The 26,475-nt window shown below is 43.3% G+C and overlaps 1 protein-coding gene across 1 annotated transcript in view; it reads right to left on the bottom strand.

Annotated features, from left to right (window-relative positions):
* LOC146172550 (nose resistant to fluoxetine protein 6-like) overlaps positions 1 to 26,475 on the bottom strand; it is a 116,198-nt gene that overhangs the window by 45,705 nt on the left and 44,018 nt on the right. Inside the window, exons 5-9 of the mRNA XM_084585797.1 lie at positions 23,694 to 23,782; positions 21,623 to 21,802; positions 20,701 to 20,797; positions 18,402 to 18,488; positions 1,550 to 1,718 (exon numbers count right to left, since the gene is read on the bottom strand). Of these exons, the coding sequence (XP_084441923.1) occupies positions 1,550 to 1,718; positions 18,402 to 18,488; positions 20,701 to 20,797; positions 21,623 to 21,802; positions 23,694 to 23,782 (622 nt within the window). The remainder of the gene's footprint in view (positions 1 to 1,549; positions 1,719 to 18,401; positions 18,489 to 20,700; positions 20,798 to 21,622; positions 21,803 to 23,693; positions 23,783 to 26,475) is intronic.

Raw genomic sequence — 26,475 nt, forward strand, 5'->3', positions numbered from 1 at the left:
GTCGCTGGCCGGCGATGTCAACTTGAAGTCTGGTGTTGACCTCGTCGACGTTGTTGTCTTGTGGATCGGCGATTTAATGGCTGCGTCGTCGTCACTCATCGTCGGTGATGGAGGACCTTCTTGTTTTTGCTGTAAAGCAACCTCACTTCCAAAGGTTGCTCTGTTTAGTTTTCCCTGCGCGGGCTTGGGGACCTAACACGCACATTCTCATCGTAATTACGGCTTGGCGACGCAAAGCGGGTCCTGTACGGCGATCGAGACCTGAACCGACGGCTTGGTGGCGCAATCTCACCGCTACGCAGATATTTTTCGATTTCTTGCGGTCGTTCACCTGGGCGTGGTCGTGGAGCGCCGGCTGCAAATCCGCGGAGACCGTTTCGTCGGTATGGGCAGTGGCGCAGAATGTGGCTGGCCTCACCGCAGTGGAAGCATAATGGCCGGTTGTTCGCTGTCCTCCAGGCGTCGCACATCCTGGGGCTTCGGGGTCGTTGGTAGGCTTGGCGGGCGGGGACTAATGGGTGGCTTTGATGAACAGGACGGTAGCGGCGAGGGCTTGCAAAATCATCACGTCGGGGCGCAGGGCGACGTAAGGCAGAAGCGTAGTTCATCGCTATTGCCTTTCGTGCTGGAACTGTCGCAGCCATTTCTTTAGGGAACGCACAGCGCTTGCTGAACTTTTTAACAGCCGCATGCCAGCGGCTGTTAAAAAACGACAAATACAGTTTTGAAGGTTTTGCGGCAATATTTCCCTTTGTCAAATTCAACTTTTATTGATAGTTTAGTTACGCACGCACGTCTATTGTTTTGTTTCGTTCTGCTTCTCGTTCAAAGCATTTATACAACACAGTACTATTATATAACAGCTGCAATGAAACACATTACAGCTTCTGATCGATTTCATCAGCGGCTGAGTACTATATTTGATGCCTTTTCCTCTCATTCTCCCTCTCTCTGCCTGATGTTCTTCATCTTGATGCGTGATGCAGTACTCTGCCTGGTGCGTTTCAGCATGCGCTTTCGCGCAATCATGTTGCCTATTCATGTGTGTCATGGTTGACTGAAAACAAACTTCTGGACTTTGCGTCATTTCGTCTTCAATTATGCGCTTATGTCCTTACTTACTCTTACGTTTCTATGTCTGCTGATTTCAGGGTAGCTATATGCGTCCTTATGGGGAGGTCCTGATTTACAGTATGCAGTTTATTTTACGTCTATATTTTCTATTTATTATTTACATTTTTTTAAATTTTGATCAAGCCTTACTATTATGATTGCTCACAAAAGCATGTTATTTTTATTTTGCGCATTATGTCCGTGATGCACATGTAACCTGTATTACTGCTATTTAGGCCCTCATTACCAATGGTTTCCTCCTAAATGTGAAAAGGATTACCCGGTAATTGTTTATCGTTCTCTGTCCTTTTATGTCCATGTCAATAAAGAAATCTGCTTGTGTACACTTATTTTTATAGATTGCCGTCACAATCGAAGTGTTACACTCAGCTATACTTCCTGGAGTGGTGTTAAGAAGCTCAAGATTAATACCAACCCTTAGTGCGTCCTGTAGTCTCCAGTTGCGAGTCTGCAGAACCAAGTCCCACCAGTGGTCTCGTACCTCGGCGTAGAATGTGTCGTAAAACTCTTTAGAGTTCGGTCCGGATGCAATTAGAGGCAGCAGGTACATACACATGATCATGAAGAACATCGGAATGGTAGTCCTGCAAAAAAGTATGATGGTGATCGAGAATTAGTATACTTGGGACACTTAAAATCTCGTCTTCCCTATCAAGCGACCTTTACGTAAGCAGGTGTCAGGCAGCGCCGTCAAGGCACGGTAAAATAGATGATATTGCTTCACGTTTAGCCCCTGTTCAAGATCAGAAAATTGGATTATTATTGAACCGCAAAAACAAAGTTCGGCCGCATACTATTTCTTTTCTGTGGTTTGTCATTTGTGCGGTGTAACGTCCCAAAGCGACTCAGGCTATGAGAAATGCCGTAGTAGAGAGCTTCGGACACTTCGACCACCTGGAGTTCCTTAATGTGCTTTGAAAACGCACAGAACACTGAGGCCTTGCTTTTCGCCTTCATCGAAAAGAGCCAGCCGCAGCCGGGATTGGATACCACTTCCTTCGGCGCAGTAGTATTTCTTTTTTAACCATTGTGTCCCCGCTCTCAGTTTGCATTGCTGGCGAAATTACGTTTTGCTGTCACTTCAATGCATTCCAAGGCATGTGTGCTGTGCACGAAGAAAACATGTCCGGAAAGTTTTACTCATTGTAATCATGGAGGACAAAATAATGCCAATGGTAGAGCAAGATGCACATAAGAACGGACAATACCGCGTCTTCGCCAGTTTTGTCTGGTACGCTCTGTACTTTGTTCTAATATTGTGTTGCGTCCAGCGGTGTGACGGTTCCAGTACCACGGATTCTAGCCCTCTGATACCATTTCACATTCGAATAGTGTAGTTTTTAGGCGAAATATTCAGATGAAGGGCGAACGTGAGAAACTTCAATACCGCTTGACGTCCTTCTTTCCTCTTTTATTCGTGAGGGAGGAAGTTAGGAAGAATTTTAGTGTGAAGTGTCAACAATGCAATCTTTGCACTGTCTTTCACTCTTGAATCACCCTAAAATGATCGCTTCTCTCGGGGCGTAAACTAACTCGTAAGGTATTAGCAGGAAACTGGAACGTATAGCGCCTATTATACTATGCTTGGGCCAAAATCTGTATCCCATTCATTTTGTTAAATAAGAAGCTGGCATAAGCGTACAGCGAGAATGAATCCGAAAGAAAATCCATCTGAAGAATACCGAACGTGGGACAATTTTTCCTGTACACTGGGGAAGCATGATACCAGATTTTTTTTTTTTTTTTTTTTTTTTTTTTTTTAGTGTGATGAAAATCTGCTAGAAAGCACATTTCACCGGTTTTTCATACACCAACTCACATACCAGGAAAGACGTTTCGTGGTACTGTATGTTTCGTGATACATTGAAAAGCAAAAAAAAAGGGAACTCTGCCGGCGGGAATGCACCATAAAGGCGTACTTTTACAACTGCCCTTTTAGTGGCCTGCCATCACCGTCATCTGCCATGCTGAAAATTCACTGCTTACACTCTCATGTCAGCAAAGTTTTGTTTCAATGCCAACATGGTCAAATCCGATTTCGGCAAAGCAAGCCTTCTCTCTAGAATTCGTGTCTGCTGCTCAATGACAGTGAGAGGCGAACAAATGTTTATTCTCTGCTTTTGAGTGATGCGGCGCTTTGTCGATGGGCATTTCGCAATAATTGCTGAATCCGGCGCTCGCTACAGCTCCACCTATCTGGCGTCTTACTGCGATGAGTAAGCGAACAGACGTGTCGAAATGCATCTTTCTGAGAAGCAAATGATGTGGCAGACATTTTAACCAAAGTCATATACTATCCAATCTCTCTCGTTATCGGTACTTGGCGCAAAACCGGAGGGAGTCATTCAGTAATAAATAAAGCCGACGGTCCTCCGCTTTGGTCGCTTCGGTCACTGCCCGCTGCAGGCCACCATAAGATGTGGGAGGTTCGTTCGAATTGCACAGTTACCTCCCCTGTACAGCAGCGAAGGCCTGTCACCGCTACAGTGCGCAGCGAAGGCGCCTTACAGGCATAAGCTTATTTTATAACGTTTTAACAGTCGATTTGATTAAAAGAATAATGCGTACTTATGATGCGCGCTGTCTCAGCGCTCCGACTGGCACTGTGGCTAATGGTACCGTATGTGACTTCGCGATGAACAAAGATTTATGCTGCTCGACCGGAATCATGCTGGATTCCGGTAACAATGAATAGAAAGGGGTCTGCGAGCACAGGACTATTCCAAAGGCGATATCACATTTCAAACTAATATTACAAGCAATGCTCAGTGAGCTCTCACGAGAACAAAATGACATTTGGGGGGGGGGGGGGGGGGGCAGTAGGCACCGCCTTTAAGGATACGAGTGAAATGCGTTAATAGATAACATCTCTTTATTACCATCCTGATATTCGTATGCGTACAAGCACTTTGCTGCTGATTTGACTGTTAATCCTGTATTTTTATATCAAGAATTGTACAGCTAAGTTTGACAACACGCCTAATAATGCAAATGGTTGTGCTGGAGGATTGTACGACGGATTAAGTGAAATTACCCAATCGAGTCTACATTTATTATTTTAAGAGATAATATCGCCATTTGTCATGTAAGAAAAAAACAGATGGCAGAAAGGTTGGCGTGGGGGTGGCAATTATCCAGTGGTAAGACGGAGTAGAACGAGCTATTGCTTAAGTAAGCCAAACACTATCATGATCGGAGGTGAACTATTGAACGACGGAGAAGGGAGTGTCTTGCGGCAATCTGGGTCATCAGCAAGTTTCGGCCATATCTGTATGGCCGACCCTTTTGTATTGTCAGCGACCATCATTTGTTTTGCGAGCTGGCAAGCCTTAAAAACCCATGTGGATGGTTGGCTCGATGGAGCTTCAGTCTTCAAGAGTATGACGTCCCTGTTGTTTACAAATCGGGACATAAACAGCAAGAAGCGGACTGCTTGTCACACGCCCTCGTAGACTCTGCTGCACTGGATCGCCGACGACGATTTACCCTTTTATCGAGGTCATTACCCAATCCCCTATGGCTGACCTTAAACTAAAGGACCCGAAGCTGGCGTCGCTCATCGATTATCTTGAAGGCTGCAGTGGTAGGTTACCGCATGGTTTTCGTTCCGGCTTGCAGTCACACGCTTTACGAAGTGGCATTCTCTAGAAGCACAACTTTAAAAGATCAAAAGAGGCATTCCTACTCGTAGTACCTACGCACCTACGGCCTGACATCTTGAGTGCCTGTTACACGACGGACCGTCGGCCGGCCACTTGGGAGTTAGCTGTACGCTTGCAGGGATTCGGGAACAGTACTATTGGCCGCAATTATTACCCTCAGTACGAATTTACGTAAATTCATGTCGTGAGTTTCAACACAGGAAGTCTCCAACCACGAAAACAACCGGATTTCTTCAATCCACCGCTCCCCCTTAAACCCCTTTCGAACAAGTGGGGATTGATCATCTTGGTCCTTTCCCGAATTCATATAATGGAAGACGTTGAATTGTCGCGATGGACTACTTGACCCGGGATGCTGAGCCCGTGTAGTTCGCAAATGAAAAATGCCACCCAAGTAGCGGAGTTCTTGGTTCACAACATCATGCTGTGTCATGGCGGTCCGGAATAACTATTACTGACCGTGAGGCAGCTTTTACGGCCCTCCTGACTGAGGCTGTGCTGAATCTTACACACACTAGCCATAGATGGGCCACGGAGTACCACCTGCAGACTAATAGCCTGGTGGAACGGCTAAAGAGAACTCTGGCTGACATGATGTCCATGTATGTGAATGCAGATCATAAGACTTGGGATTAAATTCTTCCATACACCACGTTCGCATACAATACTGCACTTCAAGAGAGGACACAAAATGTAGACGCCGCAACAGAATGACACTGCAAATCTGCTCCATTTATCTTGTGCGGTAAAGAAGGCTGCGTTGCTGGCTTCCAGAGACAAAGCGAAAAGAACTGGTAACCATATTAAAATAAAAAAAGCTCTAAACTGCGGTGAGCGGGCATGTATTTGTGCGCGTCCGGTCGCTAACGGGATGCAAGTGAGCCAAATAGGAAACAGAAGTTCAAAATGTGCTGGTCATTTGGGGCGGAAACGTGCTACAGCTATTCGAGGCAAAACGGCTTAACGGTAGCACCCCTGCCGCCGACTCTATACGTTATAATGGCAGCGGTTTGCTGCGCATTGCGAAATTCATGTTGAATAGAACGGGCGCTCTCCGTTCATTAACGCCATATTGACAACAGCTTAGTGCAAGGCTAGTTGAACAATGTCACGCCGCCTGATGGCGTGCACAAGCGCTTAGCGACAAATCAGGAAGGAAGCTTCCTTGATAACTCAAAAGGCAGTGCCCTAATTTTTGAAACTAGATCAGGGTGCCTTTAAACACGCAGCTACCAAAAGAAATTTAACCATGAAGGTGACTCATGTCCAGTATCTGGCAAATCCACAGAAACAGTTAACCATCTTATGTTCGAATGTGATGGTATCTATCCGGAAGTCGATGCAGGTGCAGTCACTCTTCCTAAGGCCCTGGGGTTTAAAAGTACCAGTGGCCGGGGGAATGCACGGGCAGTGGAAACTAGCAAGAAAAAGACGATAGGAAGATCGGTGGCTTAAAGCAGAAAAGTAACATAATGTTAGTTATTTAGGAACAAAAATTGAATAAATAGCATGTGGGTATAGCTAACTGATCTAAAACAATAATTAAGATCCAGGGAATAAACGAGCATAATAGCAACTTAGTACCCTGTTTCAAAGGGGACACGCCTATATTCTATCCGTCCGTCCGTCCGTCCGTCCGTCCATCCATCCATCCATCCATCCATCCACCCATCCATCCAACCATTCAACCATCCGAGCACCCACCCACCCTTCCAGACATCCACCCACACGTCCACACATCTACCCATCCGTTCATCCGTCCATGCATCCGTCCGTCCGTCCGTCCGTCCGTCCGTCCGTCCGTCCGTCCATCCATCCATCCATCCATCCATCCATCCATCCATCCATCCATCCATCCATCCATCCATCCATCCATCCATCCATCCATCCAACCATCCGTCCGTCCGTCCGTCCGTCCGTCCGTCCGTCCGTCCGTCCATCCATCCATCCATCCATCCATCCATCCATCCATCCATCCATCCATCCATCCATCCATCCATCCATCCATCCATCCATCCATCCATCCATCCATCCAACCATTCAACCATCCGACCACCCACCCACCCATCCATTCATCCATCCATCCATTCATTCATCCATCCATCCATCCATCCATCCATCCATCCATCCATCCATCCATCCATCCATCCATCCATCCATCCATCCATCCATCCATCCATCCATCCATCCATCCATCCATCCATTCATTCATTCATTCATTCATTCATTCATTCATTCATTCATTCATTCATCCATCCATCAATCCATCCATCCATCCATCTATCTGTCCATCTATTCATTAATTCATTCATTCATTCAAAACCTTTCTAGGCTAATGGAACGAAATCCTATATGCAAGAGTTGTAGGCTAAAGTTGTGCTCGAGGTCTGTGCGCGAGGTCTGTCAGATTCCGCGAGATCAGTTCTTGTATAGCGTTCCTACCATCTTCAATGCTGAACTCGATCGCGCGCCAAGGAAAGCCACGAAGCAGGAGCGATGGTGTGCCATCCGAACTCACAGTTGCCTGAGAAAGTGTGACAGATACTGCGTGTTTCCTTTCCTGCAAACCATGTAAAATTATATGTAGCACTGCAACGAACGCCGAATGGAGGAAAACGATGAGAGGCAAGCGATAGGAGAGGAAGGGTAGGCTTTTACCATTCTGCTCTTAAGAGAGATTTAAGAGACCCTCAATTTTTTTTCTTTTTTTTTGTGCGTGTTTAGCGCTCCGTTTACTTTCGTCCTCGATTCTGCGTTCCTGTGCACAAGACAACCTTTTCTGAAACAGAAAATTTTCTTCCACAAGGATCATGCTATTCATCGTTTCATCCGCCGAAAAGAAGCTGTTGCGCTGAGATTAGAGGGGATATTTACATGACCTAACGAGCGCTAGCAGTTTATGGACTTCTAGAAATCTGAAAGGAGGGAGATCAATAGCGTCAGAAAAACATATGTAGCATTCTAGGTCTCTGGAGAGTGTTTACTACCTTAAGACTTGCGTGAGATACTCCCATAAACCGGATCTGTCGCACTTGCTCTGGTGTCGTGTGTGGAAAAATTACTTTTGAAAAGGAATGAAATTACAATATTAATTTGCTAAAAATTTCGAAAATGTAAAAAAATAATTACATTACTAAGCATTGCTTCCAAATTGTAATGAAATTACATTACAATTGATCGTATAGAAATGCAACTACTCCTAAACCCTTTTTCGATTTTCATCTCACATGAACATGCAAACCTAGTAAACGAAACCATCTCTCTCCAGACGCGACGCATACGTTCTTTCTTCTTCTCGCCAATTTCTTGCGCACACAGCTATTCGCCGCGAGATCGACCTAGAGGTGGCGCCACCATCACTCCGGTAGTGTGGATCGGCAGCCGGCGGCGCTCGCAGAAACGCACGCTGCGTAGGTCTGCTTCCGAGTTTACGGCGGGTTTGTTGGCGATGAAAACGTGTCTTCTGCAGTATTTCTGCAATATTGCATAAACAAATTCAAGGATTTCGCCAATGAAGCAGAAGAAGAGCTGATTTTAGGAAAACAAAGCACGCAACCACCAGTCTTCTAGATTTACTTTGCACGTTTCTTGCGCTGTACCTCGCTCACGCGCCTAATGCTTGGGCCTGCCTAATGACAGTTTCGTTTTACCTATCGACTTTTAAACAGTTTGCACGTGTCTCATGCGAGCAAGACCGGCGAATTTAGTGTCAAGCCCACGCAGATACAAGATTCGTGCTCTGACCTGCAGTAATTCAGATTGAATCGAGAAAGCCTGGTTCATTATATCGTACTTGACTCGAGGATTAAGCACGTTAAATGTAGCATTGGCAGCGCACTGCATGGCTAGATGCTTTAGACTGAGTGCACATAAAGTCTGGCCCAGACAAGCAGGCACAAGTATTCCCCCAAAATGAGATCACGCCGACACTATACAATAAACCTCGCCGCACAGGAAAGCTGATTGTTCACATGTACAGCGCTGAGTGGATTGAATTTGCCGAGATGCGTTTTGCGGCCATTATCATAGAATGTGATAGTGCATTAATGCATGCGCCACTAACTAAATGATTTCCTAAAACTGAGGAAAGTATAAGGGATTTCTGATGTGTGTGATGTTAATATATAACGGTAAATTTGTAGTAAAAGGCTGACCGCCGAAGAATTGACGCGTTTGAATTGTGGTGCTGGCGAAGACTCTTGAGAGTTGGACTGCCAGAAGATCAAATCAGTCGACCGCTCATTGGAGGGCAAATTCTAAAGCTAAAGCTCAGCTACTTTGGTCATCTGATGAGAAGAGAGGAGTCGCTGGAGAAAGATTTGATGTTGGGAAAGGTTGAGGGTCGCCGGAGAAGGGGTAGGCAGCGAACGCGATGGTTAGATGGCATCCTCGAGGCACTGCAGATGAAGTTATGTGATGTTAGGAAGATAGTGAGAGACCGGAAAGCGTGGCGTGACATGGTCCATAGGGTCACGAAGAGTCGGACACGACTGAACGACTGAACTGACTGAGTAGTGGAATTATTTTGTTTTGCAATGCGAATAAATTTCACCGTGTGAAATAACTTTTACACACTTGACAGAATTTACAATACTCAGCGAATAATTTTCAGTAGCGTTAAAGTGCTAGCTACGAATTACTCGCTGCGAAGACATCGTTATAAACTGCGCATGGGCACTGTCATGTTTTGGGAAGCAATTTTACAGGCTGAACATTTCTTTATCACTAATTATTTAGCAGTGACTAAATCGTATGCGAAGTAAAATATTAGGGTTGCTTCCAAAACAGATTCCGGATATAAAACTATCCCGACAGAAATGGAGGTCATCTTATCATACGAATATAAAAATGTATTTATTCCCGAACTAAATACTGATATTTAAGCCCGCATGAAGCTGTTTTACTCCCCTTGTCAGAAATGACGAGTTTTGTCGGAAGACATCACTTGGACGAAAAGGGATTATAGTGATTATAATAGGCTACCAGTAAAGTACATTGATCTAGGTGTATTATGTAATATTTAGGGTAACAATTAGATGCCGGGAATATGTTTCCCAAACGTTCGAGCATTTCTCTGAAGCAAAATGTGCTCACTAAAACTTTTACAGATGCACAGAAGCCTTCAACAACAACAAAAAAAAAAGAAAAGAAAAGAAATGCATATTGGCCCGGGTTTAACGCATGAAAGCTGCATCGGCTATGACGGATGATTGCAGAGGCTGGTTTTGGTGTCGTTTTTTTTTCATTATTAACACCACGTTTACCACGTGGGATTGTTTATTGTGCAGTCGAATCCCACAGCAGAGGATTCCTGTCGAAACGGTTGTGATTGCATCCCCCGTTCTCGAAATCAGCAGTCGAGCGCCCTTACCATTGAGACACCGCGACAGAGGTATAAAGCAAAAAAAAAAGTACTCACACAACTCTATCGTGCATACAGACGGCATAGTAGGTATAGAGTGGTCTGTTCAAACTGCATTGTGCTATATGAAGCAGTCTGCGGTGGCATATGTTTTAGTAGCGGCGGTATTCAAAACAGAACAGTTGTAGACTGTTCATATTTATTTTGCAAGAGGTATATAGGCAAACAAAAACTCACAGGAACTGCGAAACAAACAAAAACATTCCTGTACACGCCGCATGCGCGCGCGTAAATCACTGCGGGCTGGCACGCGATGCGAAAGCGCATCCACACTGAGTAGGTTTCGCCGCTTAGCCGCAAGGTGGCGACTCTGCTCGATCTATGGTAATAGTAGGTAATAGTAATAGTATGGTAATAGTAGCCGCGGTGCTAAACGATGTCCTAAATGGTGACGCTGCAGGAGTGGTGGAAAGTTTAGCTAAAAGTGTTGACGAGATCAGGGAGATAACACAGCAAGCGCAGATAGTTGTATGCACAGTACCAGAGGTGCTATGATTGAACGGAAAGCTGGAAAAGACGGGGTGACAGTTAATCAGGACATAAGAAAATTAAGCCTGGAGAAGCGTTTCGAAGCGGTTGAGGTAAACAGGGAGCTGCATAAAGCAGGATTTGGTAGGGCTTTTCAGCGAGGTGGCATTCATTTTAATAGAAGGGTGGCAGCAGAGATCGGCTGGCGCCTGGCAGGCAGGGCTGTAGCTTTTTTAGGGGGTCCGCGAGGACTCCGTGCACAGAGGTAGTTAGAAGAGAAGCAGAAGAAAGTGTAATAACGGAGGCTGAGCCCCCAAAAATGGCAAAGAGTCGGTCGAGAAAGAAAAGTACAAAAAAGAAATTTAACACTAGTATCAGCTACACAAACATGCAAGGAGGTAGAAAAAGAGCGAAATGGCTAGAGATAGAACAGCAGTTGAAGGATGACAAAATAGGTGTGTTCGCTGTTTGCGTGACTCATCTCAGGGATCTAGAAGATCCGCCGTTTATAGAAGGCTACGTCTGGGAAGGGTGCAACAGAACGAGAACGGAAAAAAAAGGATGGAGGGGTAGGTATGTTGATACACCAGCGAACAAATTGGCAAAGAAAATAAATCATCTTGTAAAGAACCTGGGTTTCAGGAACAATTGCCGACATAAGGACATGGCTAGGGGTAGCTTATTTAGGAGGAGGACATCAATGCAGGCAAGAAAACAAGGATCTTGTTGAATGTCTAGGGACGATATAAGCCAGTTTGGAAACGGAGCCAATATTATTCTACTCGGGGACATGAACGGCAACATCGAAGATCTGGATGAATACACGGATTGTAACGGGACGCTAATGCTAGATTTCTGTGAGCGACACGATCTAGTTATAGTAAATAGAGAAACAAAATGGGGGGGGGGGGGGGTCAAGGGCAAATCACGTGGGAATTCCGCAACAGGCAGACGACCATTGACTACTCTCTAATGTCGCAGGAAATTTATAGCAAGGTCACAAAAATGGAAATACACGAAGAAGGGAAGTGTAGTCTAGGAAGTGATCATAAACGTATTAGTCCGCAGATGGGGCCCTTGATGAAAAGAGAAATGGAACTTAGACAAAACGTAAACGCAAAATTAAACGACGATCAAATAGCGCAGATAGCAGCAGACATAGAGGAAGCAATAGAGAAAAGCCCCATGGAAGACTGGGATTATGAACAGGTAGAACTTCTCATAAAGAGGAACATTCAGGAGGTTAAAGCAGCAAACCGCTGGAATGGAAAGAGGAAGCCACTGAGCTGGTGGAATAAGGAAATCAGGGAAGCTATTGAACAACGACGGGCTGCTTCAAGGGAACACGTAGTGGCAAAGAAAGCATAGGTATCTCAGGAGGAAATCGACCAAAAATGGGAATCATATCAACAAAAGAAACTTGAGGTGCCGGCCATCTTCCAAAGTAAAATAAGGCAGTCCACCGATCGCTGGATGGCTGACATACACGATGCCTCTAAAGACGGAGCAAGAAAATTCTGGAACCATATAAGCTGGCTAGGGAAGAAGAATCAAAGAAATCAGGATCAGATTCAAGATAACGAGGGAAATTGTTTAAAGGGAGACAACGCAGTGAACTACATTATATAAGTTATAGCCAAATCATTTAAGAGCGACGATAGGGTAATCTCCGCTAATCAGAAAGCAACACAAGGTAGCAGAATACATAACAGCTTACAACTGACCAATCTGAACTGGAAAAAGGCATAAAAAATATTCCTAAAAACACATCTACAGGAATAGATGGAATTCCGATCAAGCTGATTAATGAACTCGGTCCAAAAAGTAAGGACACGTTGTTAAAAGCTCTGGAAACAGTCATAACGAATAAGCAAATTCCGGACAGCTGGCGGCAGAGTAAAATAAATTTGATTTATAAAGGGAAAGGAGACAGGATGTACATAAAATCTTACAGGCCCTATTACCATACAATCTGTTATTTACAGGTTAGCCATGCAGGCGGTGAAATTAAAGGTGCAAGCATGGGTAGAAAGTAACAAGATACTCGGATAACTTCAGAACGGCTTTAGAAATGGTAGGCGCTTAGATGATAGCCTGTTCGTGCTTACCCAATGCATCGAAATATCTAGAGTGGAAAATAGACCTTTCTATTTTGGCCTTCCTGGACATAAACTGGGCGTACGACAATGTAAGCAGGGAACTCCTGTGGAACATATTAAAAGAAGAAGGTATCGGTTATGAGATAATAGAGTTCCTACTGGAAATATACCGGGATAACAAAGTAGAAATTACGTGGGAAGGGATAAGAAGTACGGAAGATGCCAAAGTATGCAAAGGAATAAGACAAGGCTGTCCTCTATCACCGGTGCTGTTCATGCTTTATATGATAAACCTGGAACGGAGGATACAAGACAGTAACCTAGGATTTAACCTGTCATATAGATTAGGTGGAAATGCGGTAGAGCAGCGCCTCCCCGGTTTGATGTATGCAGACGATATTGTGCTGCTAGCTGAGAGTCTGGAAGAATTGAAAACTCTTGTTAAGTATTGCGGAGACGAAGGGGACGCTCTAGGCTTCAGTTTCAGCGCAGTTATGTCGGGTCTGAGGATTTCCAAAGGCTCAACTGATCAGGGTCTTAAATACAAGGCCATGAAATACCTAGAGTAGCAGAATATAAATATATGGGGGTATGGTTAAACGAAGGATTGGCATACGTTGGAAAGCATGAGCAATCACTTTAGGCCGAAGGGCGAAGGAATGCCGGGATAATGAGGCATAAGGCATTGTGGGGATACAATAGATATGAGGTTTTGAGGGGTATTTGGAAAGGAATTATGGTGCCCAGACTTACTTTCGGAAATGCGGTTTTGTGCCTAAACTCAGAGGTACAGTCGACATTAGAAATAAATCAGAGATCAGTTGGACGATTAGCACTAGGTGCCCACGGCAAAACTACAAATGAGGCGCTACAGGGAGATATGGGCTGGGCATCTTTCGAAGTACGGGAAGCTCAGAGTGAGGAACGCCTGAGGAAATTGGACACTAACAGATGGGCAGCTAAAGTATTTAAACACCTGTACCTAAAAAGCGTTGACTCATAATGGAGGAAAAGAACTAGGAAACTAACTAGTAAGTATGCTAGTCACAAAGAATGAGAAATAAAGATCATTAAGCAACAGGTGAAAAACGCAGAAGGTAAAAATTGGATAAATTCGATGGAAAAGAAACAGAGTGTGGGATTATACCGAAAGTGGAAAATGCAGATCAGGAAGGAAGATTTCTTTGATACCTCAAGAGGCAGTGCCCTACTTTTTGAAGCTAGATCAGGGTGCCTTAGAACGTACGCAGCTAGAAAAAGAAATTTAACAATGGAGATGACGCATGTGCTGTATGTGGTAACTCCAGTGAAACAATTGACCATATTATATTCGAATGTAATGGTATCCATCCCGAAGTTGATGCAGGCGCAATCACTGTTCCTGAAGCTGTGGGGTTTAGAGATACCAGTGGCCGGGTGAATAAACCGGCGGTGGAAACTAGCAAAAAACGACTGGAAGATTGGTGGCTTAAAAGCAGAGAAGTGAGATAATGTTAGTAATGTAGAAACAAAAATTTTATAAATAGAATGCTGGTTTAGTTAACCAATGTAAAACAATAATTAAGATATATGGAGAAAAATGAGCATGATAGCTACTGCTACCACCCCGTTTCAAAGGGGACGCTCCTATATTCCGTCCATCCATCCATCCATCCGAGGCCAATACCTTCGCTCTTTCCTTCACCACGCACTATTACAAACGTTAAGACAACAACCACAACAAAAAATTGAAGCATGGTTGAACATTCGCCCCTTGATTACGCTCAAGACTGAAACGAGCGGCGAACCCAGCTCCTTGGTGGTTTGGAGCTAGCTGTATGTATCCACGATTTGAAAGCAGCGGAACAGGTTTTTTTTGCTTCAGTGATCACAGGAATTTACCTCGGAATATTTCTTTGAGTAATATTCTCGTCATAGACCTATTCACCTGTCTTACATTATGCTGCTTTCGAAGTGGCAGCGACTAGCCATAGGAAAGCCGCAGTAAGTTGCCCAGCTGCACAATACACCGCAGGACTCAGACGCAATGTTTCCGAATTCTCTATCTGCCCATCAGTTACGCTGACCATGTCTTGCAGCTCTTCAATCGGTAAATGTAACTTCAGTAACCTTAATTTCTAAAATGAATTAATTACTTTGAGTTAAATATTTACGGTGAAAAAACTGCCCTAATAATTATTTACGTTACTAAATTGCCAGATCTGAAAATAATTCATTACATTACAAATTACTTTAAAACATTTAAGAAATTAGAGTAATTTAAATTATTTAATTCAATCACTGCTATTCGTCCATGGTGGTTTAATCGGGCAATATTAGCAAAGTGGAATCGTTACCGTAGAAATAGCTCTGCCGATGTTACAATTTGATGATCACACCCTTGGGGAAAAACCTAATCCCTCAGCTTTCCTTGTATTTTAGCGTAGGCTGGCTCAAAAACTGCAGTAAGCGACTCATATTATTTTTCTACCTGTTGAAAAATGCATACACGCTTCCTTCGTGCAGTTTGGCTACCGTACATCAAATTCGAAATAAAGAAGACGAGTGTGTTTTAGTTCAGGTTTGTTCCGCTTCGCATCTGAAGATAAATTTTCGTCTGAGATTATTTAAAATCAAATACTCAAAATAATTTAAATACCATTTAATTATCATGCTCATAGAGATATTAGAAATGTTTCTTAGTACTTTTTTGTCATGGTGTATGCTTAATCTGAAGATGAGTTTCCGCCCGAGGTTATTTGAATCCAAATACTGAAATACCATAAGAAGTTCTGGCAGTATCTCGCCTGACAAAAAAACATTTCGTAGATCAGCTTAAAATAAATCTGATAATGACCACAAATAATAAAAGATCGCAAATGAATTCAACTATAAATTTAAAAAAGCTGTTACAAACTGTGATCCTCTACTTTCGCATATATACTTGCAACCGAAACCGGTTTTCTAATGTACAGAAGATGTCGGACATATTTATTTATCGTGAGGGCATATTTTCACTGCTCTTGAACCTTAATACGAAGAAATCTTGTGGAGCGGATATCCTACCCACCGGTTTGCTTCATCGATATACCAAATTAATTTCGTTATACCTTTTCTACACCATTCATAGTTTTCTTGAGCCAAGTTCAGTACCCAATCATTGGTTAGTTGCGAGGGTAGTGCCGGTATGCAAATCAGGCAATAACTTTGAAGCTTCAAATTATAGACCAATTCCATTCTTCAACGCGTGTTGCAAAATTTTAGAATATATTATCGCCAGGCACACAACCACTTTCCTCGAAGCGAATGAATTTTAGCTGATTACCCAAATGGGTTCCCTAAATATGTTTTCACAATTACGCAGCTTGCTACTGTTGTTCGTGATTCTGTTTCTGCTATTGACAAACAGTTTCAAATTGATAAACATTTTTTTTAGATCTGTCAAAGGCCTTTGACCATGTCCCGCACATTTTTCTAAGTAGAATTTTCAAGAAAATCTAATCTAAGTAGGGTTTCCTAACTCCCCCAGCAACTTGATAACTGCATGTCTGCTTAACCGTACAAAGTTTGTTGAAATTAAATAGATAATGAAACTAATCATTAGATGCCTTGTCGGAGGTACCTCAAGGCTCCGTGCTGGGCCCCGTACAGTTTCTGATGTATGTTCATGACATTGCGAAAAGTGTGGATGGCTATAAATGTGAAATTGTTTGCTGACGACAGCTATATTGATACGGTTATAAATAATATAACTTCTCAATTGTTGCTCAATGCAAATCTTTGTAAAGACAGGGGTTGGTGAGAACGTAAATGAACATAAATTAATTTCACTCAAACAATGTCCATGTTCATTACCACAAAAATAATCCTGATAACTTAGTTAGTCAATTTATGAATTGCCCCGAATAAATGCTTATGCTTGATGATTACCAGCAAAAACAAACTGTGAAGAACGTATTCGGGGCGCGTGCCCAAACGCTAAAGTAAAAAAAAAATATATAAAATAATGCGGCATCCCTTTAAAAGCCCCGTATTATAGAAAATTCAAAGTTGCCGCTATTTTTGGCGTTGTGAGCGACAAATCACGAATGTGGCTATGGTTGCCGGTAGCTGACGTAGCCGCGTATTCTTTGCTCCGCGAGTTGTGCCACATCAAGAGACCGCGTAAAAGGGGAAGAGCTGTCAACTCGGGTGCCTGCTTTAAGATGGATGGGTGGGGTAGGAATCAAAATCTTTGGTATCCTTGGGTGACGAGCGAGACAAGCTATTTCTTGGCCGCACAAGCGTGTTGGATCGGCTTGGTTAAAAATTGGCTTTATAGAAAACTATATCGGATGGTCGTTCACATACCTTACCTAGGTGCCTTAGAACTCAATAGTAACATACAAGTGCGAGCTAATATAAGAACAAAAATAAATGATTAGACATTGAGTTAGTTTAAGCTTAGATCCTTTACCGTCGTTCGCAATTTCACCCCTGCGACTCGTTCGGCGTATAAAACAATGCCACCGATTAAGATATTCGGTAAAGCGAAATTTGATCGCAGCTCTTGATGTTATTGAAAACCTTTTCGTGCTTCATACCTTTCAGTACATGAAAGGTATGTCCTTTCAAGAGAGGTTGAAATTTAAACGCTCTGTCCTATCTCCATCTTCTTTCCCGAATGTGTGCGCGCTGCTGATACAAAGTGAAAACAATTGGTGCTTCGAACGTCTCAGGCGAATAGGAAGAAACACGCGTATACGTTCAGTGAATGGTACACTCCCAACGCTCGATAATCTACAGCGCTTCCGATTGGAAAGTGTTATCCTTGCGCATACTAGGAGACCTTTTATGAAGGCTAGTCATAAAATGATCCTTGCTGATTTTGGCTGAGCAACGAAGTAGCGAAAAGTTAGTAAAATGTTATGAAACTTAATGAGAGCGCAAAAGCGCTTTTTCTTCTTATCGAGAGTTCGGTGCGGAGTGTCTTCGAACTGCGTCGTCGGACACGAAAAGTGGTAGTTCACTCAAAATTGGTCATTTTTCTATAGATTATTTGTCGCGTTAATTTACCGGATAATTTATTTTTTTTAGTTTTCAACCACCAAAATTTGGATACACACTTAGTCCTTGCTTTTAACGTTTAGACATGATAGCGTTAGGGGGATCCTAAGGACGCCTAAGCTGCCACTCATCTAACTTTCCGAGATGTCACTATTTCCTATAATTAGGGAAGCTTGCCCGAGGCCAAGCAGACTCTCGCAGTCCAGGCTGGCCTTCGCCACTTAATATAAGGTGGCCACCAGGGGCACCGTATCGTGGGTACACTTAAGTATGCTTTTATGTCTAGGACGCAATAGCATTAAGGGACGCTTCAGGATCCCTACGTTGCTACTCGCAAGACTTCCCGAGTCGCCTGTGTTTCGGAACACCGTGATTTGTTGTGGGAAACCGAGCATAATCTTGCGTCCCAGGTTAACCGGTGCCAACTGTGATACGTTGGTCCCATGGAACGCCTTATAGCTATCCACCGGTGAAGGCTACAGTGACGACCACGCCACTCAACCTAAGAACGGGCGTGGCAGAGCAACACTTTTATGTAGATTTCGAAAGAAGGCATAGAAAACATGAGCACTGTTCCCAAATTGGCCTCACCGAATATGCCGTCTGAAGAGCGCGACAGCTGCTACGACAGCACGGTTCATGTTCAGCTTGTTCAGTACATCATAGAGCAGGTAGCCACTGCAAAAGCAAATAACACATAATATTTAATGGCATATTGACAACTGGCAAGTCAAACAGAGATTGACGTAAAACTCTTGAGATTACTGGCATATATGCTAAATTCCCAGGGATATAGAAACTAAATGCTGAATGCTTCCACAAGTTTTTGGTTGTCGTCTAGCCACCCCTTTCTGCACGAACCCTCGAAGTACATCGAGTTCGGACTATATCACTAAGGAAATCTTGTTGTGGAGTTTACTGGAACCTAAATATCTCAAGTTTAGGAAACGTTTTCAGTTTTCCTACTATGGTAGCGGTGGAGTTCAAGGAGAGGTAGGATTTAGCCGCCCGTATTTTGAAAAGCGTCAATTTTGTGCCTATTCAAAGCCAACTTGCTGATGCGGAGGCTAGCTTGCCTACTGGCGATATTGCCGCTTAGCCAATCTGTTCGATTTAAAGAGGCGACTCAGTGTAGACTGGGAGCCACAGCAGACATATTAGTTCAGTTAACAAGGAACCATGCACTCAACCTCCGCTCGCTCCTTTTACGTCGACATTAGCAGTATTTAAAGATCGCTGCAGGTGTTCCATCCTGCAATGATCAAGACTTGCTTTAAAGACAAATTTGTGTTTTTTTTTTTTAAGTGGACATCTCTGTGAACGCGGTAGTTCCTTTAGTTTTGTCTTTGTTTGGCAATAAGCAATTCAGCTGCGGCGCTGCGGCGATCACAGCAAGGGTGCTCGGCGGTGGTTCAACTACAAATCCCCACTACGTTCATCAGCGCTCAGTTTGAAGTCGGCGCAGAAACATCTAGATCAAGCACCAAAGGTGCCTGGAACACACTATAACAATGTGGAAACTGACGCGAGTGGCTACAGTCATTCGAGACACACCTCGCTGCATCTTGCGCATCAACAAAATATATAAAACAGCATTCTGGCGATACTGAGTGCGAACAAAGAAAGAGCACAAAGCAGTTCCACGCAGTACAAGAAGACAGAGTGATAACGCTGCTTGCAGTGGTTGCCAGTAGCCATATATAATTACAACGTTTTGCGGCAATATTCATAGAAGCAACGAAATCAAAGGGTTTAGAGGTGACTGAGAGTACGGCGTCACTAAGCGGCAAGGGAGAATGCCGAGGATAAATGATCTCAGTACAGTGTGGAGCCGGTAGAGCCAGTAAGCTCACGTAGTTTAGAGGCGAATGAGCAGAGAGGAAGTGTTCACTTGGCGGGCACTGTGCAGCATTTGTAATGTTCGTTTACCGCTATTAAGCAGTGTTCACACTGCGGTCGTCTGCAGTAAACGATATGTTCTTAACGATGTTTCAGAAGCGTCTCCACACTCAAAACACACTGGACGAGCATCGTCCATGCGCCGAGAAGGAGCTTGGCAGAGCGCTGAACAAAGAGAAGAGCATCTAGAGATGAATTCGACATCGTACAATCACTCGTCAAAATCATTTTCCTTTACACACACACACACACACACACACACACACACACACACACACACACACACACACACACACACACACACACACACACACACACACACACACACACACACACACACACACACACACACACACACACACACACACACACACACACACACACACACACACACACACACACACACACACACACACACACACACACACACACACACACACACACACACACACACACACACACACACACACACACACACACACACACACACACACACACACACACACACACACACACACACACACACACACACACACACACACACACACACACACACACACACACACACACACACACACACACACACACACACACACACACACACACACACACACACACACACACACACACACACACACACACACACACACACACACACACACACACACACACACACACACGCACGCACGCACACACACACACACACACACACACACACACACACACACACACACACACACACACACACACACACATGCACACGCACACGCACACGCACACACACACGGAAGTCATGGATGTATCATCAAACGCGTTTAAATTATAATTCAGAATGTTTTACGGTAATTTTACTGGTAATGGTGGTTCTGACTTTAGTGACCAAAAATAATTCAAGAAAAATTAAGCCGGAAGTGATTCGCTTGATTAAAATAATCATCTTAGGTTGCTCCTCTATGAATTTTCAGATGTGATAAATGTTCTCTTTGCTTGCCTTAAAAAGAAGAAGGTGTCCACACAAAGGAAGGCTGACGATGGCATAATGGCGCTCTCCCAGCGCTCGAAGAGGAGGCCTGCGTTAACGAGTCGCGCTGAAACAAATATGCATAAAGAATTAGATACAAATATTTTTTTCCCTTTTGCGAGACTTATTCTTGTCATTCCCTGTATACTCCTCAGGTTTCACGAGCCTTCGCAAACTATCGTTCTTTTTTTTTTTTAAGTGCTTAATAGCAACCAAGAGAGGAACGAACAACACAGGCACTGTTTGATGTCCTGCGTTTGCGCTGTTCTCTTATAGGCAATGTTAAACCAACTGGAAGGCAACAATAGCCTCGTGAACTTCACTTTTCAAGACGACTGCAAACTCACGCAGAATGCAACGTGAAAGGCGACGTCCACGTTTCATGCTATTTTAGGACCAAGCCTGGCTCCCATTTCGCAAATTAGAACATTCGCCTTCAGGTGTAGCATTGGTGCCTTGTTCTGGCGCCAGTTGGATGTCGTTTTGTCTGATGATCAGTTCTAAGTGCTCGAAATCTTCGAATGTGAGCAATGTTATCGAGCCTCTGCTCGTGTGTCCTGAATTTCACTCGGCGCTTCAGAGGAAGAAGTTGCGGTGCTTGTTACGGCTCGTAACTCTCTCAGTAGAATTATGCGAATATGCAGAAACGAATTATACTTGCTTTTCACAACATACCAAAATGGGCATGATCGCAGATATCCCAACACTCTGCAGCGCACTGAGAACGAAATCGCTGCCAAAGTAAATTTCCTAACTTGGAAAGGTCAGTGTTGAATGTAGTGCATATTCATTTTTTTAAGTTAACTTCTGCACACTTACGTTCCTATGCGAATTGTGTTCGCTCCTAAATGTAACGGTCGAAGAGAAAGAAGAGTGCAGTTAGTTGGCTTACATATGTTCTCGAAGGTTGTGAGGTAAGCATGTCCCAGGCAAATCCAGAACATGCTCAAAAAACGAACGCCGTGTATAAATTGGTAGCAGGCAGTTTCCGAGTCCTTATCTTTGTTGGTAGTGAGAAGTAGTCTGGTGTTTGCCACGGCTGAGAATGCCACGATGCATTGGTAGAAAACGGCTAGAAGAGGAGAACGAAGCAAAAGGAAAATACAATGCATTCTTCCCGCTTTTGCACGATACAGTGCAAAACTCAATGGCGAATGAGAAAATCACTTTGACCTTTAAAAGGACAACACAGCGCATAGAATAGGCACGTTCCGATAAATGCATACGCCTTGTTGAATTATTTGCCGTGCATCTACAACCGTAAGACTGCGATTTACATCTACCAAAAGTCGCAATGTGAAGCCAGAAACGATTGGTTTGATTTATGGGGCTTAACGTCCCAAAGCGACTCAGACTACGACAGACGCCGTAGTGGAGCACTCCAGAATTTTCGACTACCTGGGGTTCTTTTAACGTGCAGTAACATCACACAGCCCACAGGAGCCTGGCTTTTCGCCCCCATCGAAAAGCGGCCGACCAGGCGGCTTTCGATCCCGCATCCTTGGGAAAAGTAGTCGAGCGCCGTCACCATTGCGCCACCTGCAGGCACGGTTAAAGCTGATGGGAAAGAATCCCTTTTTCGAAGCATATATATATATATATATATATATATATATATATATATATATATATATATATATATATATATATATATATATATATATATATATATATATATATATATATATATATATATATATTGTCTTAAATAAGTTACAAAGAAAATCACTGGTGCGCGACCAGCTGTCACGGCGCTATTCATGCTGCTAGCAGGTGGACGTTTAAAGCACTTATGACAGGAAAACAATTGTATAATTTGGGCAAGACAGGTGTGTTACTCCAATTACCAATATTTTTGCAAAAAAAACAACAAACAAAGGAAATGTTGTGCCCACACAGAAAAATTTAATTCACTCGCCCACTGTCTATGTTATAAACTTTATCTTAGGCTGGGCGAAAAGTGACAAATGTAAAAATGCTTTGAAATAGAAGGGCCACTCTAATGGGGAAATTTTTTTACTAAATAACAGCTGATCTACTTTACCGAGATACTCCTCGTTATGTTTGATTTCGTTTGTGAGTTTTAACGCCTAGGAGAGATGCCGTGGTGGAAGGGTCCGGAAACTTCGACCACCTGGGGTTCCTTAACGTGCACTGATATCGCACAGCACACGGCCGCCTTGCTTTTCGCCTCCATTGAAAAGCGGCCATCGTGGCCGGGATCCTCGGTGTGCCTTCTCGTGGCTATATACGCCGACATGATCCGATAACATAGCTTTCGATTTATTGCTAGAAATTAGTTCTAGCCATTGGAATGTTTAGAACTTCAGCGTCATTTGTAATGCTAAATTTTTCCCGCACGTGAAACTTGTTCTCTTTATTTTCCAATCCGAAAAGTCAACTTGGGTAAGTAGTTTCCATCCTGCTTGTTGTATTTTGCTTTTGTGCCCGTATCTTATCTGCAGTGTCAGATGGCAGCGTTGATATTCTCTGATTTATAACGGGAACAACGAGCCGCACAGCGTGCGAGCAAACGAGAGCTGCCATAAGAGTGGATCAGAAGTTTAACACCCCCACCCCCACCCCCCAACTCATTCGTTTATAACAATGATCCAGATAGCTCAGAAACTAGTGTTATTAATTCATCACAATGCGACTAAGGCATAGAATGCACTGTATAAATGAATAGTGTTTCAATAAAAGAATCCAGTGTGTTAAAAAAACCCTCTCCGATCTCACAACAATGCTTTAAAATGGAGAAATTCTAACAGTTTTGCGATTGAAACATACGCTCTTTTTAAAATAAAATGTCGTGCTATTTGTCCAAATTAGGCAGTCAATATTTATCTTAATATTCCTTCCATTCTTTTAGTGCAATGTTGTAAGCCGCTTCAAATGTTCACTAACAAAGAGCGCGTGCCCCTTGTGAGTACTGAATATAGTTCGTAGAACGTTTATCTCACCTGTTTTGCGATTCTTGCTCCATTTTGTAGTGAACATCTCAAATGCAGTTGCGGCGACAATAACAGCAACCAGGACCACCAAAAATGCTCTGGAAAACAGGGTACATTCTCAAATGTCTGTCAGGTAGAGCTAAAATGTTTGCCGTAGTGGATAGCGATAAAAATCAAAAGCATCTATCTCCAATCGAACTAATTTCTTCTAAAGAAACACTGGACAAGCCTTTGTTGAAGCAGAGTTTTTATACGGTGACGGAAGAATTTGATATCAGCCGTCCAAAATGAAACGCATGTAATGTCACGCTTCTTTTGCAAAATAATTCATATCTCGCCCCACATCGACTGGAATAATCTGTCATTCCGCATAGCTACAGAAAATAACTTCATCGAGTTTCAGGACCTCCTAAGGCAAATATCGTTCGAAAATTGATCCCACATTGCTTCTTCCTATTGTTCCGTTCAGGTGTATTGTTCTTTTTGTACAAATAGCTGGCTGATTTCTCTAATGCACCTTTTTATTAGGCATAATATTAACGCTACTATTGTGTGATTTTATTAGTATTGTGTAGTTATGTATAGCACATTTGTGCTTGCTTTTGGCTGGTGTTCGGCTGCTGATTTGTACTATTGTGCGGAGCTCCCTCCTATGTAATACCCTCCACTGAAGGACGTTATGGAGGAGTATTGAAACAAATAGAAAAAAAAATATTTATGCGTGACTCACAATTGAAGAATATACACCAGGCGGCTCGTGATTATTTGCAAACGTGGCCTGGAGAAAGGATCATGTTTCTTCCAATGAAGTTAAATGTTTGGCCACCGAGCTCGTAGTGCAAATCAATCAGACGGTAAACGTAACTGTGCACACAGCAGTAGTTTTTCGGATTTAGTAAGCAAATGTACTCAATCGCAAATGACAACGGTAAAGCCTAGAAATATTAGGTTTAAAAAACTTCCTGCCCGAATACCACGGGCAAATCTCGATCATAGGTATTAGCGCATTCAGTTCGGCATTGACGTTAATCTGCGCCATTCAGTAAGAAAATGTTGATTACAGAAAGTCCTTTGAAGATAAAACCTCCTTTGGTTGGGAACGATAAGTTTTAAGGAAAGCTTTATCTTTTTCAGTAGTTTTTTTTTTTTTACTTGAAGCGCAGCGTATCTAGGACGTAGGCGAGAAAGAAAATTATTTGATCATTGAAAATTTACACTTGGCTTACAGAGTGTAAACATATGTTTATCAGACTGCCTTCAAATTCATGAGCAGCCATCCGTTGGTAGCGCATTGAAACTGTATAACTTGCTACCAGGATGAGATCAAAGTGATGTAAGGGGTTATCGCTCATAAATAGCAAGGTGTATTGTACTAGCACCAGGTTGTATTCAAATGAGATCATACAAACGGTACGTGGGCGTTATCTTCGATTCAACTAATTGTTTACACCTTACTCCTTGGTCAGTGACAAAAACAAGTGACAAAAACAAGCTAGACCCCGCATACATCCTAACCTAATCCGCCCACCTACCTATCTGCCACCCGCTGCGAGGCTGGCCTTTTTTTTTTTAATCCAATTACTTACCCTTAGCGGCCATCCGTTACCTTTCCTTCAGATTACACGACCCGTCCATAACTATTTATTCATCGCGATTCTGACTAGAATGTCCCTAACATTCCTGTGTTCGCAGCTCTACTTTGCCCGCTTCATATTTTCTTTTACACTGAATATTTTCCGCGCCACAGCCTTTTCTATTTCTCTCAATTTAAGCGAAAACTGGATTTTAAATTTTTTTTATTATTGCTAGAATTTTACAAAACATTGCACACGAATATATTTTTACTTCGGAGACCAAAAATTAAAAAAATAGGCAAGTGTTTCACCTCGCTGAACCTAAGCAGCCAAAGCTAACACTTGAAATTTAAGCCTGGTTAAGCTTGCCTTGATTTGATTGTTGCGTGATGGTAATGACACGTATATCCAAGCTTTACCTGGCTTAATGTTAAAGATTTCACTTCGCTCAAAGATGCTTTCTTCGTCTCTGTGCGGCAGCCTCTCGGCGAGCTATCTCCACTGGAAGATAGGCTTCGGCCTTTCGTATTCGCAACCTCTGAGATGCAGATGTTTCATGCGGCTTCTTGCCTGAATTATCCATGACCACTGTTGCAGTTTAATTGTCGAGAGCTATAGCGAGCAGTTGGCGCCGGCTAATAATCAGCGGAGGCTATCTAGACGGAGCGAGCGCCATGGCTCTAGCGTAGCTACGGTTGAGTGTCGACGTCATGGTCATCACGTGACTAGGCAAAGCCAAGTGCGTGGTTATCACGGCTTCGGGGGTAGCGGCTGAGATAGCAGCAACGTGATTTATTTCTGGTTCAAGGACAAACACGGCGAACAAGCTACGGAGAGGTGTAGTAAAAGCTCTCGCATTTAAAATTAGAGGGATTCAACGCTGTTGTGTAAGGCAGAAGACCGGCTTCAATGTTTATTATTTTTTTTCACGCTGTAAAGATAATACACACAGGATTGCGATCACTGCAGTAAACTGCCGCGGTTGCTATGTTTATTGGTAAGATTGAAAATAAGTCTAGAAGAAAGACAAGGCGCAGTATGTCTCGCATTTCCGGGTGGTCACATGAACCATGCAATAAAGGAAAAGAGGAATATGAAAAAAGGAAGAAAGATCTGCCATATTCGAGGGTTCTATTTAATTCACCACTTAACGGTGTCTCTGATAGCACCCTGCAAAGCAATCAAATATTCCAGCTCTGCAATAAACTGGTCTTGAT

The sequence above is a fragment of the Amblyomma maculatum genome, unplaced genomic scaffold (genome assembly GCF_055883805.1).
Source record: "Amblyomma maculatum isolate TAMU_Amacu unplaced genomic scaffold, ASM5588380v1 scaffold_13, whole genome shotgun sequence".
Taxonomy (NCBI): Eukaryota; Metazoa; Arthropoda; class Arachnida; order Ixodida; family Ixodidae; genus Amblyomma; species Amblyomma maculatum.